The sequence below is a fragment of the Pteropus medius genome, unplaced genomic scaffold (assembly GCF_902729225.1).
Source record: "Pteropus medius unplaced genomic scaffold, Ma_sr-lr_union100, whole genome shotgun sequence".
Classification (NCBI taxonomy): Eukaryota; Metazoa; Chordata; class Mammalia; order Chiroptera; family Pteropodidae; genus Pteropus; species Pteropus medius.
The window spans coordinates 3823074-3844123 of record NW_024351648.1 but is presented as its reverse complement, the minus strand read 5'-3'; the positions used below and the strand labels follow the sequence as shown (position 1 = coordinate 3844123).

At 44.2% G+C, this 21050-nt stretch overlaps 1 protein-coding gene across 7 annotated transcripts in view; it reads left to right on the top strand.

Annotated features, from left to right (window-relative positions):
* TTC23 (tetratricopeptide repeat domain 23) overlaps nucleotides 1-21050 on the top strand; it is a 60064-nt gene that overhangs the window by 7688 nt on the left and 31326 nt on the right. For all 7 annotated transcript variants that reach the window (XM_039844078.1, XM_039844074.1, XM_039844072.1 and 4 more), the window contains exons 4-7: nucleotides 1324-1474; nucleotides 1645-1770; nucleotides 10426-10603; nucleotides 18416-18521. In XM_039844078.1, coding sequence (XP_039700012.1) covers nucleotides 1324-1474; nucleotides 1645-1770; nucleotides 10426-10603; nucleotides 18416-18521 — 561 coding nt within the window. The remainder of the gene's footprint in view (nucleotides 1-1323; nucleotides 1475-1644; nucleotides 1771-10425; nucleotides 10604-18415; nucleotides 18522-21050) is intronic.

The following is a 21050-nucleotide window of genomic DNA, read 5'->3' as shown; positions in this document are numbered from 1 at the left end:
CTTTCTCAATTTAAAGTAAAAAACAGTATCTGCTATTTGCTGAGGTCTTATAGGGTGCTGGCCACCATGCTATTTTCCATGCATTCGGTCTTCACCACCATCCTGTAAGGTGGGTAATATTATTATCCCCGGTTACAGTTGAGGAAGCTGAGGCCAGAGTTCTAGGGTGAGTGGTGAGGGAATAAGAGCAGGGACTTCATTCCAGTCGGTGTGACTTCAGAGCCAGTGTCCCTGAACCTCAGCCCCCACTGCCTCCAGTAAACTGAGTGCACACGATGTGAACGCGTGGACCAAGTTGAAAACACAGTCTACCATGCCTTTTGCAGTACCGCGTGCATAGTTGGCACTAATAGATTTCTGGCACGTTGAGGAAGTGTGTGCTTTAAAGAAAATAAGACACAATTCTGTAAGAGGTTCGTCATGAAGCGCATACCCTGAATTTTCTCTATCAGAAAATATATTCTTTATATAGGAACGGAATCAACTTCATATGTGACAGCGATTTTAGCGATCTGAGATACGATTCCATAGAATGAAGAACATAGGACCAGGAGTGTGTGGATGTGAGCGGAGGGAAGTGTGTCAGGGGGTGTCAGTGTGGGGAAAGGGGTGGGAGAGTGAAGTGAAATGCCCCGAAACATAACAGGTGACGCCCAGTGGCACTTTAATAAGCCTGTGGAAGGACACCGGGCTGCCCCAGGGAATTGGTTCTTGGCAGTAACTTTTTTTACTCCATTTTTTTTTTCATATTAGTCTATTTATTACCGCATAGGAATAAGAGGTGGGAACACATTAGCCCATTACCTCATTGCAATCGTGTTTGTAAATTTTCGTAGATATCATCATACTTGTATTATGTGAAAATAACTCTCCAAAGTCTAATTATGGATGGGTGAGCAGAAGATTCCGAATTTTTCGTATTCCATTAAGCTTGCCATCACAAAGCCAGATTTAAAATTCACGAATATCTTCTTTCCTGCCCAGAATGCGACAGTCCTTGCATTCCGTGAATTTTTTTATAATTACTTAGAACATGTTTTACGTCTGATATCGGTGAGCTTTCAAAGCTGTTCAATTCCCGCTCATTCTGTTCATTTTATGTCTTAAAAAACACATTCTGGGAAAAATTTATCTTGAGTACTAGAGTGGGAAAATTCTATTATAAGTACTAGGTATGAAACACTTCTTTGATTTCTACAGTCGTGACAATATTTCAGCTGCCTCGATACATCTCCAAGTGTCACTTGACGATACGTGAAGGAGGCCTCATTAGATTCTTGTCCAGCTGAGATGAAACAGACACTTCTTTTTCTTTGTCCACAGGACTGTCACTGCAGGCAAAACAACATGCAGAAAAAGCCAGAGAAATCCTCACCAACGCCATCGTGCCTCCCTTCAGCGACAATCTGGATGTTTTCAAGTGTTCGATTGAGCTTTTCCATACGTTGGGGAGAGCCTTCCTCTCCATTCAGAAGTATCCTTTGCCTCTACTCCTTACAAACACAAACGCTGCTCCGAGTACTGGTATTTAATGCTCAAGGCCACACTCAGGGAGGGTGACGGGAAGTATGAGAGCCAGAGATGTCCAGGAACTGGGGTCCCAGAATCTAGAAGCAAGGGTAAAGTTTCCTGAACACAACTCAGATTTAAGGAAGCTGCAGAGAACTTGACAAAAGCAGAGAGACTTTTGAAGGAGCTGCTACAGTGTGGAAGGATTATAAAGGACGAATGGATAGAAATTCAAGCTCAGATATCATTGTCTTTCGCACAGTGAGTTTCTGGGTTAGGACTTTCTGTGTACGCGGGGGCTGGGGGTTCTTTGCCAGAAGCATCTGTCTTCAAGCGTGAGGCGTTTCTTCGTGATGCTGTGTCCTGGTTTTTACGGTTATGACAATCTTTCATGCTGACAGGACATATCTCCATGTGTCACTTGACAATACGTTTGTAGTATATATCTCACGGTTTCTCACTGTTTCTCACTCGGCGTTGTTTGTAGTCGGTGTCTGTACCTTAGTTCACTGCTGCTGCTGGCTGCTGCTCAGCGCCACTTAGAAGGCGTCTGTCACATCGTGCTCGGCCATCCTCCTAGCTCTAGCCACTCAGCTTGTCCCCAGCTCCCTGCTCCCATGATGGCATTGCCATGAGCACCCTCATGCAGCTCCACTCCTGTGGCCAAAATGGACTTCTCCTGGGGTCTGTCCCCCAGGGGTAGGGTTGCGTGGTCACAGGGTACATCCGTACTTCAAGTTCATGGCACACTGGCCAGCGCTGCCCCCGTCGACACTCCCCCTCCCACACACGTGGGTTCCTGTTTCCTCTCATCCCCAATAATATTTGCATTGTCTGTCCTAACCTTTGCCACCCTATGCATGTAACGGGCTGGCTAATTATTTTTCAATTCTACTTAGGTTTCTCTTATGAATGAGTTCGAGGACCTCTTCATATACTTCTTAGCCATTTGGGATCCCCTTCTGTGACCAGCCTGTTAGTATTCTTACTCATTTTTCTTGTCTGACTTCCTGTACTTTTTTGCCGTTGTTGATAATCCAGAGATTATCGTATATTATAAATTAGTGCTATTGCAAATATTTTCTCACTTCTATTGCCCATTTATAAATGTTGTCTATACTGTCCTTCGTGGCAATAAAATTCTTAATTTTGCTAGAGTCAAATCCCTTCATTTTTAACCTAATGATTTGTGCTTTTGGAGTTTGTCCAGAAAGTCTTTCCCACACAAAAGTTAAAGGTATTTTCCAAAATGTTCCTATAAGTCCCGCTTTAACTTTTAACACATACCATCATCACCAACATTAACTTCTTAGTATTCATAATTTAGCGTATAAATTACGCTTGAATCCAAAGATTAGTCACGTGATACATGTTTTCGTGTGCGGATATATGAGATTTTTCAGGGTATTCAGATGTCATTGATGGCTGATTTTATTGCATTATCGATGGAAACGTATTTATATGGTATGGACTCTGAAAGTGACTGAAGCTTCTTTTGTGACCTAGTCCAAGGGCGATTTTTGTGAAAGTTCCAAGTGTGCTACAAAAGAAATTGGGTTTTTTACTTGTATAAGGTTGTAATAAGTCTGTTGTAGGGGGACCTTATTAATTCTGTCATTCAAACTTACATTTTTATCTTTTGCCAATTTGATAATTAATTTTTAAGATGAGTATGTTTAAATTTTGAACTGCAATTATCGGTCTAGGTAGAGCTGTCCATGGTTCTGCCAGACGTTGTTTTCTATAGTCTGATATATTCTGTTGGGCGGGAGGTTAACGTGGCAGCATTTCTTAATCCATTGTTTTATCAGTCAGTGTATATTGTACTTCTTTGTCCCTATAGCTCTGTTTATTTTGCCCGATATTAAAATTGACACCTTAGCTCTCTTTCGGTATAAATTTTCCTATGAAAACTTTGTCCATCCTTTAATCTTCATTTTTTTTTTTTGTTCTAATTACTGATACACTGGAGTGTAAATTTGCTTTTCTCCTACTAGGTTTATGTTCCTTTCTTTTCTCCTTTCTTGACTTCTTTTAGTTTAGTCAAATATTTTTATCATTCCATTTTCCTATTAACTGGTAAGTTATACATTATTTTAGTTTTCTTCTACTGGTTACCATAGAATCTGTCACTTATATCCCTAACTTATTAGACTCTAATGGAAATTAGTCAATTTAACACCTCTTGGACAATGCAAGGACCTTTGAGTGTGTTAATTCTCTTTATCTCCTTCTGCTTGGTCGCATGTTTTCCTGTATTTAAATCACCATATATTTTATACCACCGAGAGAAAGAAGATATTTGTAATACATATACCTGACCAAAGGCTCGTATCTAGAATCTGTAAAGAACTGCTATGTGTCAATTAAACAAACACAATCGAATATAAATATGGGCAAGAGGCTTTTCACAAGAAAAGTACTCACATAGCTAGTAAACATTAAACAGTGTTCCAACTCATTGAAGAAATGAAATCTGAAGTCATAAGATACTGTTCCGTTGCCATTAGAATGGCAAAGGTTTTTAAAAGACTGATAATATCAAGTGTCGACAAGGATGTCGTGCTATCCTGTGCTTTCTTATATGTTGTTATTTAGAACAAATTTGGTATAACTGCTTTAGAAAGCTGCCTTTATCTACTACACTTAAAAGTGTGCATACCCTCCAACCCAGCAATATCACCTCTAAATACACACCCAATGGAAACGCATACATATGGTCACCAAAAGGCATAGCCAGAATGTCCAAAGGTACGCTACTTGTAATAAGCAAGAACTGGAAACAACCCAAATGTTGATCAAAAGCAGGATAGATAAAATCGTGATCTGTTTATACAAAGAAAATGATCCAGGCACTTCCATGGTTAACATCACAGATGATTCTCACAAGCAAAATGGGAGAAGCCAGACCCCAAAGAATTCATACCGTAGCATTGCGCTTATGTAACCAGACGAGGCCAAGGGCAGGGACTGGGAGGAGCTATCAGTTCAGAATTCTCTCTCGTGTGGTAAGGTAGGAAATATGCCAATCAGAGGTCCAAGATCTGATATTTGTTGCCATCTGTTGAGACCTGACTCACATTATTAGTACTTAATGTTGAACACTGTTGCTACGGAATAGAATAAATTATCTTTCTCTGCCAGAATCCACACCTCCTCCAAGAGTGCTTTCCAAATTAGCAGTTCCAAACCTCGCCAGCAGATGGCGCGCCTCGTACGCATCCGTACTGAACACGTAACAAATTGACTTGGCGTTTAGCAGAGTTAAACTTTGTTTCTTTTTTTCCATCCCGATTCTTCACCTTGACATAGTCACTGGCACTTCCATGTTTAAACTGATGGTTTTCGTTCAATCACTTGGCTTCGTTCCCTCATCGAAATGTGAAGGTTTTATGCAAACCGAAGTGCTTTAAGAAGTAATGGAGGCTTTGGTTTTGTTCATTTCTATAGTTATAATGGCAAGCACAGGGGCCTTTTCTTTTGCCAGGTCTTGGAGGTGGAAGGCCAGGATAATTTCTCAGGCAGCTCTCGCGGGATTTACGTTTCTCTTAAAAGGGTATCTATTAGGTGCATCCTCTCCTACTCTCGCCTTGCCTTTTATGGTGCTCGTCGGAGTATGAGAGTGAGTCACGCTCCCTGCCTTCCATCCCTAAATGTGGCCCGAAGCCTCATCCCTTCTACCTGGCTGTGCTTTCATCCCAGAAATGATCGGATTTTAAAGCATGTACTTACCTCACAGACTAATATTCTCTGTTCAAGGCTGCCCCTGGCATGCAGTATTCTTTCCTGTATTTTTTTTTTCTCTCTGACTTGAGTCGGCTGAGTGTTTTTGTCTTTGCTCTCATGAGCCACCTAAGCTGAGAATCAGATGGTCTTTTATAATTCATTTTAAAGTTCGAGTTTGTTTCTTCGTCTTGAGATTTGGAAAGTGATTGTAACAGGTTTCCAAAGGGAAAAAAAAAAAAAAGGGAAGGTTTCTCCCTTAGCCAGTTCTTCCTGGAAACAGGTAGAAAATAATGGAAAAAAAAACAAAAAACAAAAAAACAATGGCAGGTTGGGGCGGTATGTATACCTACCTACCTGCCATCACCTCATTAGCGTGCTGGAGTTTTACTCACTTCCATCTGCTTCCCCACAAAGCATGCCCGCTGGCTTTTATGGGACATATTTGACACTTCGGCAATAATGTTTACTTTCAGACCCCACCGTCGTCCCTAAGCTTTCTGGACTCCGCGTTCATTTTTTATTGCATACCGTCACCTGGAGGTCCTGAGGTCCAGGCTGAACCTCTGTAGACGTGTTTCTTTAATACGTCACTTTCTCTGTGTTTGTCTTTGGGGCGTAAAGGGGTTCGAAGCCCTGCTTCTCCCTGCTGTTCTCCAGCAAAGATGCTTCCCCTGTCGGCTCCTCCCGTGGGACACTGTGTGCTTGGAGCGCTTTATGCCTCGTCAACCAAGAAGGAGATGGTTTTGTTTTGTTTTTTTTTTCTGGCACTTTTCCTCACCCTACATTCCTGTGATTGAAGCAAGGCTCTCAATTTACTTTTAAAATCTTTTTTTTTTTTTTAATGTGGGAAGCAGAAAAGCCACACGGCACAGATGGCTTTCATATACTTTATCTACTTCCTATTTCTTGAATCCACGAACGCTTTACCGTTCCAGAGTGTTGCGTTTCTGTCTTTCCCTCTGTCACTATGTCCTTTCTAACACCGCGTCAGGATGTAGTGAAACACACATTTTTCTTAAACATTTGCAAATAATAATAACGGTGATTTTAAACAACTGCACTAGCTACCAGCTCTCGACTGCTTTCAATGCCGGGCTCTCGCTAAGCGCTTTGCAAGGCCTCATCCTTTCTAAGCCACGGTCCTCCCCATGTGGTGAGGTCCTCTGCTCATTTCTATTTTCAAATGAAGCATCTGAGGCTGAGAGAAGCAAGGTCATTTCCCAGGGTCACAGCCGGGAGGTGGCAGAGCAGCGCTGTCTGTCACTTTCTTGCTTCCAGACCCTGAACCCTGACACCTGACAACGCGCTCTACAGAGCAAAGTCTTTCCCTGAGGCGGAGGGAGACCCAGGTGTAAACCTTTGCTCCCTCTGCCTCCAGAAAATCTCATCAATAGCGTTCCCACAAAGCCTCTGCTTTTCACTGCGGCTCAGTATTCTTGCCAAATTCCAGACCTTTTCTAAGGAAACCCTCTGTCGCCTCGGTAATGCCACAGGAGACTGCATTTGCTTGTTGCATGTTAAGAGCAAGCGTTCATCCCTCTGAGAGCCTCTGAAGCTCATCGGAGAGGAGACAGCGTCTCATCGCGTGCTCTGTAGAATCACTGCGGATATATTTTCATTCAATACAATATGCCATGGTTTAAGTTGTGGACCTGCCAGATTAACACACGGCCACATTCTGCTTTCAGAATTCCCTGTCTTTTCATCTGTCTGCTGTGCTTCCCAAAGTGTTTCGATAGCTTTAGGATCACGCATTATGGGCTTACTAGCTAATAAATCTTCAAAGCGTCCCTGGCAGGTAGATAGAAATGAAAAAGGAGAAAACGCTGCTCTCTCAAACATTACACGTGAGCAAATGGAGTCAGAAAAGATGCCGTGAAATTGACTGATGCTCTAAGTGAGTTGGAGATGGGGGTAAGACCGTAATTTAGTTATTTCCTGGTATAATCCGCCCCTCGATTCTCTTTTTATTAAATCTATTGCGAAGCTAAAGTAATTTTATTTTCCATCCTGTCTATTATGTGAACAGCGTGCTGTCGGGGGACTCCGGAAGGCTCACTGTACAGTGCATTAGCTTGACAGCCTCCGTTTCCGGCTCTGGGGTAGTGCCAGGGTCTGAGAAGGGCCTGCAGCAGCGCCCCCACACAGCGAGGCACGGAAAGCGCTTCATTCTGTGCACACACCACACAGCAGAGAGTTAGTTGTCTTTGCTCATCTTTTAAAGAAAATATCTCAGGCATATGAAAGTATAGATATTGATACTCGCGTACACACTGCCAAGCTTACCAGACAGAACATTCCAGATAAATGTTATGCATTTTTGTCAATCCTATTTTCCCCGCACATTACAGGTAATTATTTTGCTGAATTTAGTGTTTTTCATTCCGCTGAATATGCACAGCATTATTTTTATTATGTATATATAATAGAAATAATAGAAATATATATATTTCTATTATTTTATATATATTATATATATTTCTATTATTAATTTATATTTCTATTATTAATATATATTTCTATTATTAATTTATATTTCTATAAATTATGTATATATAATAGAAATAATAGAAATATATATATTTCTATTATATATATTCTCTATATATAATAGAAATATGTATATTTCTATTATATATGGAATGCACAGCATTATTTTTTATTTTTAAAACTCTATGTATATGTTTTCTTCTATAGCTTGCTTTTTTTTTCACATTACATTTGCATTTTTGAGACCTATCAATGTCAGTTGATGTGTGTAGGACCAATCTCTTCATGTTAATCCTTCGTACCGCGCTTAATCCATCTGACTTTCCCTAATTATCCATTCTCATGAACATGAGGGTTGACGTGCAAATGGCCTCCAGTTTTTCACCGTTAGAAACACTGTTTTCACGATCACTCTTACCCGTGTCTGGGAGGATTATCTCTGCGGTGTCTTCCAGGCGTGGGATCGCAGTTATAATACAGCATGAGAGAGATTTTCCGAGCAGGGGGTTCACAGTTCTGTGGGAGCAGAGTCAGGTGTTCACAGAGCCACCCAACTCAGTCTGGGATGTCAGAGAGCAAAGCCAGGGCTAGGATGAGGGAGCCGGGTGTCAGGACACACCATTTAAGGTCACGGCGGAAGTGAAGGACCTATTCTTTACTTCTTTGGCACATACTTCATCATTTATGAACATGAAAAAGGAAGAAGAAATTTTTTTTTTTCCTTTACTCAAGGATCTGTGGCATCGTCTGAGTTCTGGAGGCTAAATTAGGTGGGGCAAAGTCTGAAGTCATTTTGAAAGTAGGTGATCTTCTGTAGATTCTAGACTAGAAGTTGGCACATTTTCTTTTTTGTAAAGGCCCAGGCAGTGAATAGTTTAGGTTTTGTAGGCCATATTGTATCTGTTGCAGCCACTCAACTCTGCCACCGTAGTGCAAAAGCAGCCACAGACAATATGTTACAAGTGGGCGTGGCCATGTACCAATAAAACTTTATTTACAAAAACAGTGAGTAGATTTGGCCCCCAGGCCATAGTTTGCTGACTCCTGTTTTCTATTATGTAATCTTCATCTACCAGGAATCTACTTCTTTGGCTAAGTGATTCGTTGTCAACCATGTGCTTCAAAGCCTTTTTCTGTCACCAAAGATGGCACTGGGTTTTCTCTTGAAAAAGAAAACGTGATACTTACAAAGGTAATTATTACATTCTAAGCTTAGAAATCAGAAGGCAAGTCCCGTATTACTGGTCACCTCTTAGTCCCTTCCTTTTCAAGGCTAGGGTTGCTGCGAGCTACCTACTTGGTCCAGAAACATGTTGCTGTTCTCTTCCTGTGTTTTAAAACTTCTTTACAATTATTGAGGAAATCCCAGTTCCTAAGCTATGCAGACAGCAATTTATTTCATTACGGCCATCTGAACCACAGGTCTGAAAAATATCTTTCCTTCTGTCAGTCAATTACTTTGGAATTTATCGAAGAGCAAAAATAGTGGAAAATATCCAACTATCGAGTTGAAAACAAGACTATTTTTTGTAGTCTCTTAGTCACTCTCTCGCATGACATCTCAGTTTACCCATGGGCAGTTTGGGAATTGTAAGGCCTTTTTAAAATAAAGATTCTGGGGCGGAACGCAACATAGCAAGGGTTGGTATCTCTCATTACGAATTTTGTTTACATTACAGTTTTCCATGTTAAAAAAAAAAGTTTCTAATAGTCTTATCAAATATTTTGGAGGCGATTGTTTTTAAATGTCTGTTACCATATTTACTGAACAAAATATAGAGATACGTTTTTTTATACAAGAGAGTCTTATCTCAAGAAGGGACAAGAATATTTCCCCACTGCCGCCCTTACCTGTAATTTTTAAATTAACATTTTTCTGATGTAACAGTACTACAGTTTTATAGAAGAAAATTCGGGAAATTTAGAAAATATAAACACGAAAAGTAGCATCACTAACAACCCACTTCTTAGAGATAACTATTGCCAACATCTTAAGCGATCATTTAAATCTCTTTATGCGTATGTGTACATCTAGATTAGATATATTAAAATTTTCATACGCATGAGATATTATAGAAAGTATTTTTGTAATCTGCCTTTTTACTGAAGAGTATATAGTGGAAATACTTCTATATGGATAAATATGGATCGGCGTCAGCTTTAATGGCTAAGTGGCGTTCTATAGCATGGATGTACTTACTGTAAGCTGCTTGGATAACTGCCTCTGGGTGTATTTTAAGTGCTTTGTACTTTTCCACTGTTACAAAGAATGCGTAGGTAAACATTCTCATATATATATCTTCTTGTCTTGCCATACTGTCTCTTCAAGATAAGCTACGGAGGTGCAACTAGCAGAAATGTGCGTGTACATATATATGTACAATTCTGATACAGAAAAGGTTACGCCCAAATTATATTCTCCCCAACAGTTAATGATAGTGCTTCGCGAGCTCACCACTATTGGAGAATTTCTATAATTTCTCAACAGATCAATTATCAGCATCACAGCATCCTTAATGGTTGCTGTTGTCGTGAAGTATTTTACATTTGTTAAACCAACACCTACATAGCACTTACTATGTGTCAGAGACTGTTCAAGGTGTTTTTATGAATATTAACTAATTTAATCTTCATAACCTGGTGAAGTGAGCACTGTTACTTTTTCAATTATGTTTAATCACTTTGATTTTTTCTTTTTAGGATGTATCAAAGTCAGAAGAAATCAAAAGAAGCTCTGCCCCATTACCAAGAGGCTTTAAAATATACTGAGATCAGCAAAGGTGAAGAGAGTCTCGAGTGTGTACCGATACTGAGGGAATTAGCGGGTGTAGAGCAAGCCCTGGGGTGCCACGACGCATCCATCGACCATCTCTTGCAGGTAAGCCGTGGCACGCTGGCCACCAAAGCGGTTCTCAGCCCAAGGCTTTTCATGGACATGAGTGGAATCGCCGCTCTGAGAGAGCCTGGCTTTGTTATTTGTTTGAGATGCGTAGAACGTGTGGCCTGAAGTAAGATGTTCAACAAGCATCTTCATATAGTGGCCAGGTGGGTGAGTGTGGCGTACCTGTCCTCCCCAGGTGTACATTCCACAAGCAGCCCAAGAGTCCCGGAAGATGGCTTTTTTCATGCTAGGTGCATAATTTAAGTCTTATTTCCTAGAAAGTCTCTATATCCTTTAGTATTGATCTATTCAGAGCTTATGTTATCAAATTGACACGGATTGTTTTTACTACCCTCCAAAACCTTCACCTGAAGCCACTTAGAGTTGTCACCTATTCGCTGCTGTTCTACTTTATCGTTATGTGATTCCTCCGTGAGTGTGTCTGTCCGTCAGGCTTCTCCAGAGAAGCAGAACCAATAGGATATCTGCACGTAGAAAGAAAGATGATTTTAAGGAATTGGCTCACGCGAACGTAGGGGCCGACAAGTCGGAAATCCGTAAGGTAGGAGGCCAGCTGAAAACTCAAGCAAGATGTTACAGTCTTGAGGGGGAATTCCTTCTTTTTTTGAGGATGATCTCCTTTACTCAGACGTTAATCACATCTACAAAATACATTCACAGCAACATTTAGACTGGTGTTTGACCTAACAACCGGGTACCATCACCCAGCCAAGTTGACACAAAAAATTAACCATCACAGTGAGTTTTCGTATCATATCATCTGCAGAAAGCACATTTTAAATTGTTTTCTGAGAATTTTTTCCTGTTAAAGTTGTAAAATATAGACTAGTTCATTCTTGTTATTTCAAATGTGTTATAATAATGACATGGCACTGAGATTTCTTTACCGCTGTTTTTAAAAATTTATCTGATCTTTATAGTCCCACCTACAGTGTATCAGAGGGACCCATCCTATCACTTTATCTGGATTATCTTAACTATTACTACCACCCTGTGACATATTACTATGTGTAATTTATAGAAAAGGAAGTCAGGTATTAAAAAAGCTGAAGAATATGTCCAGGAAAACCATTCATGCTCATAGACACCATCACCTAGATTCAAACCCAGTATCTTTAGCAAGACGATTCTGGCTGACCCAGAGAGGATGGATGGGGGGGACGTGTTGAGAGTGGGAGTAGACGGACCAGTCAGGAGGCTGTGGAGGCAGCGGAGGCTAAAGGCGATGGTGCCTCAACTAGGAAGATGACGGCATGGGTGAAGAGAGCCGGTGGGTTTGACAAAGATTTAGGAGGCATAGGTGACAGCAAGTGGAGATGGATTGGATGTGGGTAGGAGAGGGAAGGCGAAGAGTCAGAGGCGACTCCTGGGTTTCTGGTCCGAGCAACCGAGTGGATGCTCGGGCCATGTGCAGTGAGGGACACGCGTGACCGGGTGATGGAGAGATGGCGAGTCTGGGTGTTGGCGGTGAGTCTGGGTACAAGTGGAAGCGACGGCAAGGCAGGCAGGGAATCAGGACCGGAGGTCGGCGAGCACGTCCGGACGCCCTCCGCTCCCACGCAGCAGTTCCTTGCGGGAGGACGAGATCACCTCGGGGGTCTGTGGAGTAAAGAAGAATGACTAGGCAAAGGAGACAGAGACGAATTTGCAAGAAAAACATGAGGACAAGGGAAAACGAAAGTAAGATCGTCTGTGTCTTTTGATGCCTTTTGCTGGTGCAGAGGACACGGAGTGGCTGGGAGGATGAACGAGTTCATATGTGTAAAGTGCTTCGCACAGCGCCTGATACATCATGGCACTTTTGGCCTTTTAAAATTTTTTTCTTTCTTTCCCAGTCTTTCTTTTCTCTTTCTTTTGCCCGTGACCTTGTGGGAAACATCGGGGCAGTGAGGAAGATAGAAACCAGATTCGCATGAGGCAATAAATGTGGATGTCTGTTTCAAAAAGTTCTGATTGGTCAGGAAGACTGACCCAGACTGAGACAGGGCTTGGCGTTAGGGAACCACGTGATTTTGAATCTAAGCTAGAAGGATTTCTCTGTGTTCGGGTTATAGGAGAATTCTCTCATTTTTATAAAACTTGTAAAGTTTGATAGGCGGCTTTTCATTTGTTGTTTATTCTTGAGGTTAGTAACGATTAGAGAGCGTTTCAAAAAATAGTTGCTGATGATTGTTAAAGAGATTGCTCGGTGAAGTCGAAATAGCATTGGACTTGAAATCGGAAGCTCCAAGTTCAGATTCTTCTGTTTACCAGCTGTTTGATTGGACAAGTCATTGAGCCTCTCAAGAAAACAACAACAAACAACAAGAACAACAACAACAAAACCCCCGCAAAGACCGTGGTCACTTTACAGAACCATTCAAAGGTTCAAGACAGAAAGTATTTTGTGAACCATTAGGCATGTCGCCAGTGTGAGCTACTTTTATTTATGAACAGCAATTTTTAAACATTTATCAAAGCGCCCCCTTTACTTTGGGAACTTTACCTAAGGTATAGAAAGGTGCAGGGTGGCTGCAGCTCTCCAAGGGACCTCGTGCCTAAAAGCCGTTTATTAAGTACACAGCAAGAAAAGAGGTTTTATTTCCCATCTTGTTTTCCACTCTTCATTCCTTTGGAGTGAGAGAAACGCCCAGAGAAAAAAGAGCTTTTATTTTCTGCAGAATGGTAGAAACGTTCCAGAGTATTTTAGGAACTAACCCATTAAAATGGAGAAAAATAAAGCAAGCCCCACAGAGCCATCACGCAGGGAAGGCAGCAGTCCCAGAGACTGATGAAAGCTGTCATCGGCCCGTCGGTCCCTCTGCAGCAGGGGGCTATGAGAAAACCATACAAACGTGATTGTTTCTGAAACTCCTCATGGCAGATTTTGGCAATAGAACCTAATTTTCCTATCCAAAAGAGAAATTACAGGATTTCATTTCTGCGAGCGAGTGTGTCTGTGGGTGTATGTTTCCAGCGGGGTATAAGTGAGCACCGCGCTAGCTTACGCTACTTTCTCGCCACTGACACTTGAATTACATATCTCTCGCTTCAGTTTGCAGAGCGGCCCTGACGCTCAGTCGTTCCCAAAGTTAGGGATGTTCGATTTGCAAAGTGTAATGAAATAACTTATCAGTTACTCTGTCAAAGACTTTGGGGGGAGAAAATCTGGCTTTGGGTTTCTGCTGTGGGTGAGTGATTGGCTCAGGTGATGTCTCGTGGGTGCACGTGCTGGCTCCTGGCAAACTCAGGCAGCGCGTCTGACTGGTTCTTGTTAATTGCTGGGTATTTGCTGTAATGTGCTAGTTTTAATTTTCAAGATCTCTGAAAATACTAGCCTTTTGTTTGTTTGTTTAAAATTAGAAAAGATGTAGAATGCAATTATGATTTTATGCATTATGAAAATGTTCTAAGACTGACATAGATCCAGGTGCCATACTGTTTTTCTTTAGGAAACAATTTTTTTTTAAATAAAAATCATAATTCTCTTTATATTTAAAAGCCATCAAACCATACAGAAAGGTATAAAGAAATGAGTTACAAGTCAGTCCAGGCCTCTCCTCCCAGAATTAGCTGATGTTGGTGACATTTGTAGCATCTTTCCTCTGTGTACATACAGATGGGTATAAAATGAGAGACGGAGAGAGGAGGAGGAAAAAGAGAAAGGAAAGAAAGGAAGGAAGGAAGGAAGGAAGGAAGGAAGGAAGGAAGGTTGGTTGATGAATTTGACAGCATAAAAATGAAAATCTTCTCTGTGACAAAATATCCTAAAGTCAAAAGATAATTGTTCTTATAAAATCTAAATGAAAAAAAAAAAAACTCAATGGAAGTATGGATAAAAGACAGGAACAGACAGTTTATAGAAGAAACACAAAAGGCCAATAACCATACAACAAAAATCTTTAGCCTCATTCGTTATTTTAAAAATGTAATTTAACCAAAGAGATGCTTTTGTTCACCTACCTGTGAACAAACTAGGAAAGTTTGGTGACGCCACATGATGGCAAGGGTGTGGAGTAGTAGGTGTCCTTGTGCCCCGCTGGTAGGGGTGGGGAATGGCACCACTCTGGGGCAAAATAATTGATGTTCTCTCTCCAGTTTTATAATGTGCCGACCCTTTGACCCAGCAGTTACATGTCTAGAAACTTACCTAACCCATGGGTGTGTATAAGTGTGCCAAGATGTTTGAGCTGCAAAACAGAAAAATTAGAAATACCCTTAAAATCCATTCATAGGGGACTGGTTATGAAATTATGATATATCCAGGTGACGGAATACTGTAGAGCCACTGTAGGGAATGGCATGGATGTGTACGTTCTCACATGACAGATGTTCAAAGTGGATTATTAATTTAAGAAGCCACACGTGCACTATAATGTCATTCAGTCAACAACTGTGAGACACAGCAGTGTGCCAGGCACAGTGGTGGCTCTGGAACTGTGATGGCGGGGGGTGGGGGGCTCAGATGTCAGGGGCCCTGCCCGTGAGGAGCGACCCAGTGAGTGAGATAGACCCTAGCTGAGTAATCATGCAGGTGAACCTAAAAGTACAACCGTGACGTACGCCACAGGGAGCAGTAGCAGGTGCTGTGACAGTACCAGGTGGCGTGGGTTCCCATGAGGAGAGGTGAGGGGGGCCGCTGTGGCGACAGCCCAGAAGCAGTGGTGGCAGATGGGGCTGAGCTGAGAGGGGGCGGGGCTAGATTCTGGTCCCGTGTGTGTGTGTGTGTGTGTGTGTGTGTGTGCACGCGCACATCAGTATTTCTGAAAGGTTACACAGGAAACTGTTGATGGCAGTTCGCTATGAGTCAGACTGGGAATGGAAGGAAGAGAGCCTGACGCTGATAGACAGAAGGGTGCAGGCATTTAAATTATTGTTTATTTTCTGCTACCGCTTTAGATTTTAACTATTATATTCAGGCATTACTGTCCTGATGTAAGAACCTAGTTACGTTTGAGGAAAACACACCTTTGCAACCGGAAGAGAACGAAAGTATAAGCCAGGCATGTGTCTATTTTGGTGACCACCCTTACAGAGCAAAAGGCCTTTTCTCTGCGGCCCTTTGGGGGAGCTAAAATTGACCATTGGAGAGCTGCCACCGAGGACTCTCTCTGTCTATTAAAAGAAACTGGCTTAGTCTGGGGCCCTGAGAACTCGGTTTCGAATGCCTTGTGCACCCAGTGACTTCGCTGTCCCCTACTCCCCCGGGGTCCCCAGCTGCATCTTACCCTTAGCCAAGCTCTCCGGCCGCCCCTCGCCCCCCGGGGTGTGTGTGGCGTGGAAGGCTTCTCTACTGGACAGAGACGGGAGGGGAAAGGAAGCTCAGCCTCGGGCTACAATGAGACCCTGTCGCTCCAGGCAGGAGGGGCGATGGCTTTGGCAAGGCCGAGCAGCTTGTGAGCCGTCACTTGTAACAAACAGAGCAGGCTCACACCTCTCAATGACAAGCGGGCTTGAGCTTCCGTTGAATCGAGGCACAGATTCGAAGCAAAGCAGAAATGCGGACCCTGGTGCCAGCCGCCTGCACACCTGCTCCATCCGCCGTCCACTGCTTGTGTCCCCCGCACGGTGTCCCGCTACAGTTCGGTGCACATGTCATCAGCTCACTCTTTCCCTAACCAGCCCATTCAGTTACGGGGCCAAGTCCACTACCTGGCAACTCTTTCTCTGACTCTTACATAGTTTTCATTACGCCGATTAGAAAATCATCCTTTGAGCATCGACCCTCTTAAAAACTAGATGTTAGACTAGAAAAGCATGTCATTTGGGATCGCAGGTCTCAGTTTGAATCCGTGTCCTGCCTCTGATGCACTCTGCGACCTCCATTCAGCCAGTTGCTACATCTCCTCGAGGCTTCCTTTCCCAGTCTAGAAACTGGGCTGTTATCACTCTCGCCGGTCATTTTGAGATGAAGCAAACTGGCCCGTGTAATCCACACCACACCACGCCTGGCGGAAGCAGGTGCCTCATAAACCTCAGTTCCCTCCCTCCCCCCTCCCCCCTCCCTCGGCTTTACCGGGATCCTGGCGATGACTCCCCACGAGCGTTCTCATCTCCCGGGCCAGGGCGGGAGGAGCGGCGGCATTCATGACATGGTGGAAGAAGCAAATTTGAAGTCAGAGGATCAAGGTCAGAGTCTCATCTCCATCCTTTATTAGCTGTCAGACATCTTGGGCAAAGCACCGATCCAGCGACCTCAGTTTTCTCATCCGTAAATTGAGGATAATACAAATTGCCAAGAAAATTGCAATGGATATGACAGATGCAAAGATGGAAGCGCGTCTTAAATCTTAGCTGTTGTTAGCATGTTCACCTAGCCCAGTCCGGTGTCTCTCTCCTTCCAACTCATGGCGTTTCGGTCTGTCTTCCTGTCATTCTTTGGGCGATTAATTGCAAACCGCCCACCATCTCACATTTGTGCATTGTATGACTTCGTGTTTTCGGTCTGTTTCTTTCTGTACGGTGCACGCAGTCTAGCCCACGCCTCTCCTGTACTAGGCGACCTCTGAGTATCTTGGATACAGCCAGGGAGGTTCTGGAACGAATATAAGCGTATTACTAATAGCATTTTTAAAGCTCCAGATATCAACAAGCTGATGAGAAGTAACTTTACTTTTTATGTACTTATTATGTCTTTTTTTATCTATTATATCTTTTATATCTTTTTGTTTGAAGGGATGTATTTTGTATTTTATTTGAAAGGATAATGATTATTTTATGTTCATAGGCTCATAGAGGGTTTTTAAATTTTTCTTAAAGAATTTAAAAATAGGCTTTGTAGTCAAGGAATGAGCTGCTTTCTGGGCTCGGGCAGTGTGCAGAGGGTGCAGGCCAGTGGGCCTGTCACAGCTGTGTCAGGCATGGGGGAGGGGTCTAGGTTTCTGTGAGTGATGCTGCCGACACCATGGGTCTGTCCTTCCTTCTGGACTGACAGTGGGTAGGGGTCTGGACCTGCCCACTTCCTCTGCACAGCGCTGGCACTTTTTATTTTCTTTTTATTTTCTTTTAATTTATTTATTTAACTTAGTTTCAAGTATACAGTACATTGGTTAGACATCTATATAGTTCATAAAACGATCTCCCCAATTGCTCCCTCCCTCCCCTGGCCCTCCACCTAGCCATCGTATTAATGCTCACTGCGTTCCCTCTGCCGTGCTCCCCATCCCCGTGACCAACTGTCAACTACAAAATTTAACCCTTCACCCCGTTCTCCCAGTCCCCCAACCCCCCTCCCCTCTGTCCATCGTCAACAATGTCCACACTATACCAGTGAGTCTGTTTGATTATTGTCTTTTTGTCCCTTGATTCGCAGATGATAGGTGAATCCATGCTGTATTTATCTTTCTCAGATTTATTTCACTCTGGCATAATAACTCAGTCCATCATGCTAGCTGTAGATGGGGATTTTCATATTGCTTTTTTTAATAGTTACAGTAATATTCCATTGTATATAAGGAACTATAATACTTTTTTATCCATTCCGTCTGCTGAGGCAATAGTGATGCTTTCCAGTGGACAGAATCTTTTTAATCTGTCTCCCTCCTTCTTGAAACCTTCCCCCTCCCCTGCTGACACCGCCCTCAGAGGATCGTAGACTTTTAAATGACTGACTTAGTAAGGGGCCTGGCTGCAGCCTCGGGCCATCTGCGTCCGGCTCTCCAGAGCGTGGATCGTGCCTCCACATAAATCACATCGTCCAGCTTGCTAGAAAGTTCCTTGGCTTTCTGCTTATCACTTCAAGAACAGTTAGTTCCCTGTTGCCTGTGCCAAGCATGTAAACAAGAGTGTTTCTTCTTTCCATGGCGACAGGCGCATCTCATCGTCCTGAGCAGAAAGCCCTCTCCAGAGGAGGCGATGGTGTCCGCACACTGTGTCGCCCGAGCTGCTGTCACTTCCGGGAGGCCCGAGCACCAGGGTGAGAGCCAGACTTCCGTGAGTGACAGGCGCTGCCTGCGCCCTGCCTGTCCTGCGTCCATCTGGGTCTGTAAACCTGCTGCCTTCGGTTGAGTGAACAGGGGGACGGAGCTGTGACAGGCCCTTCGGAGAGCCCTCGTGGCTTCATCCGGTCACCTGTAGCTGGGCCACTCCGTTAGCATCGGCAGAGTCCTTTCGTTTCTACCCCTGTTTGGCCTTTCGCTCATCTTTTCTTTTCAAAGACAGAGAGTCTTCATCCAAACATAGCTGTCAAGAGCCGCAGAGAACCCGTGCTGGGCTTACAGGGAAATCTGCTGTGCTTTCCAAGGTGATCTATTTTTAAAGATTGTTGCGGGGCTACTGTGGCAACAGATTTGGCCTTTTGGAAAGCCGGTCCCCAGGCTCTCACTGGGCTGAGCTTTCAATTAGGATGAACTTACAGTTTCAGGATTCCAAAGGGAAGTCGCCATTTATGACTCATGAGGTTTTTCTTAGCCCCACATAATAGAGCGGCGGGTTTGGGGAATTCACCATCCTGGCATCAGAGCACACAATAGGCCCTATTGATAAAGAACACACATTCTAGTGCCTTCTTTTTTTTGTTTTTGTTTTTTGGTCAGAATATTCAGAAACAGAGTAGAATTCATAAAGAAGACCTATGGGTATACTCCAAGATGTCAGATAAACAGTTCTGTATTAGTAATAAAATAAAGTCCAATGTCCCAGCAAGGCTGAACTCGATACCAGGAAGGCTCGGGGCCGGGCAGGGCCTCCAGTCCGGGGAAGAGCTGGCACAGGGAAACCGGTGTCTGTCCATCTGTCCGTCCCACCTTGCAGCCCCCTCATTCTGGTCTCCTGGAGCTTTGAGCTCCTCAGCAGAGCTGCAGGAGCCTGTCTAGGGACAGAGAGGAAAGGCAGGTGACCTTTCCAATTTCCACTCTCTAGCACACTCCATATATAACAATCAATTTCAAAACCTTTGAAGAACCAACCTTTTGACCAGCTTCTGTTAACAAGACACTTAAAATGCCAATGCGCATTTGATGGAATCTCCTGGAATGGCAGGAGCCAAGAAGCTAAATGTTTATGGGAACCAAACAGGCGACGTGAGTGGAGCGGGTAGTTATTAGAAAACAGTCACGGCATCGAGACTGCGGGCCGCGGTTGGCCGTAACGTGAGAGGGGCGATGTCGCGCGGTGAGGCCTGCGGCTAACGGGAGAAGCCACCGCCTGTCCACAGCGAGCTGCCGCCGTGTGGAGGGCAGGCCGACGTTGGCAGATCTGCCTTTTCAAGAGAAGACGCAGTTATCTGAAATCAATTTGTAATCGATGGTCAGGAGCTCGAACGTATTTCAGGCTCCGAGCGAGGCAAAGCCAGTGCGAGGGAGGGGCGGCGAGGTCCACGCGCCCGGGGGGTCCCAGTTCCGCTCCCCTCTGCTTCAGCCTGTCTGTGCTGGGCACACTTTTTCTTTGAAAAACGAACCATTAAGGAGAAAGATCTCTCATTTGGGGATTCTCCGTAGCCTCCTTGTCGAATGCCCATTGAAGGCATTGCCCTCAGACAGGAAAAAAAAAAACAAAAAAACACCACACCACCGGCCAAGAAGCCAGTGTGTTTCAGGCTCCACGATCAAGCTGATCCCTTTGCCCGGTGCTTTCCCTGCATTCCTTATGCAGACAAAACCGCCCTAGAAGTCACGGAGGATTTGATTGCATAAGGCTCCCCATCCAGGCTCCTGGAATGTCACCGACCTGAGCCTGGCGGGCATCCTGGAGCAGCCTTAGACAAACTTGGTGCTAAGAGCTCTCCCAGCCCTGCTAAGTGCTCAGGGCGCTGGCCTGGGCTTTATAACTCTTCTCCTAAAGGACATTAAAAAGAAATGGGCCGAAGCCAAGTACATCTCAGTGTAAACCTCCGAGAGGCAGGGCCCGCCGAGCGGAGGTGGCCTTGTTTGGAGCTCCAGCAGGCCAAGGAGCTCTGCAGGGTCCACAGATATCAGGACACGATGGGCTCTGCCCCTCAGAGCTTCGGGGACAGGAGCTGGGGTCCCCGGCCACATGGACCAGGCTCGTGAGCGCGGGGTGCATTCCTCAGATAAACTCCCTGTCCACAAGCACGCCTGTCCCCACGTTTTGCACAATAGACATGAAATGTGTGAGCGTCTGAAACGAGGCCCTGTATATCTCGATAAAATGTCCTGTTTTTCACCCCGCACCATCCTCCCTTTTCTCCTGAGGCCCACCTTCTCAGCCTGCCCCCGTGCTGGCTCCTGCTCCTTGGGCCCTGTGTGTCCTAGAGACCTGGAGGGCAGGCAGCCCCTGGTATACACATGCGTCACCTCCAGTGGGCCCCTGACAGGTAACATGGCCACCTGGGAGCAGCCACGCCAGGTGTTGGTCACCTGCCCATGGCCCTCTTAGGCGCCTCTGCTGCTGGAAATGAGTGCGGGTCACTGCTGGCCACGCCCGCCCGCTCCCTCCCTCCCTCCTCACTCTCCCCCCTCCGTCTCCCTCCCTCCTCAGCCTTCCC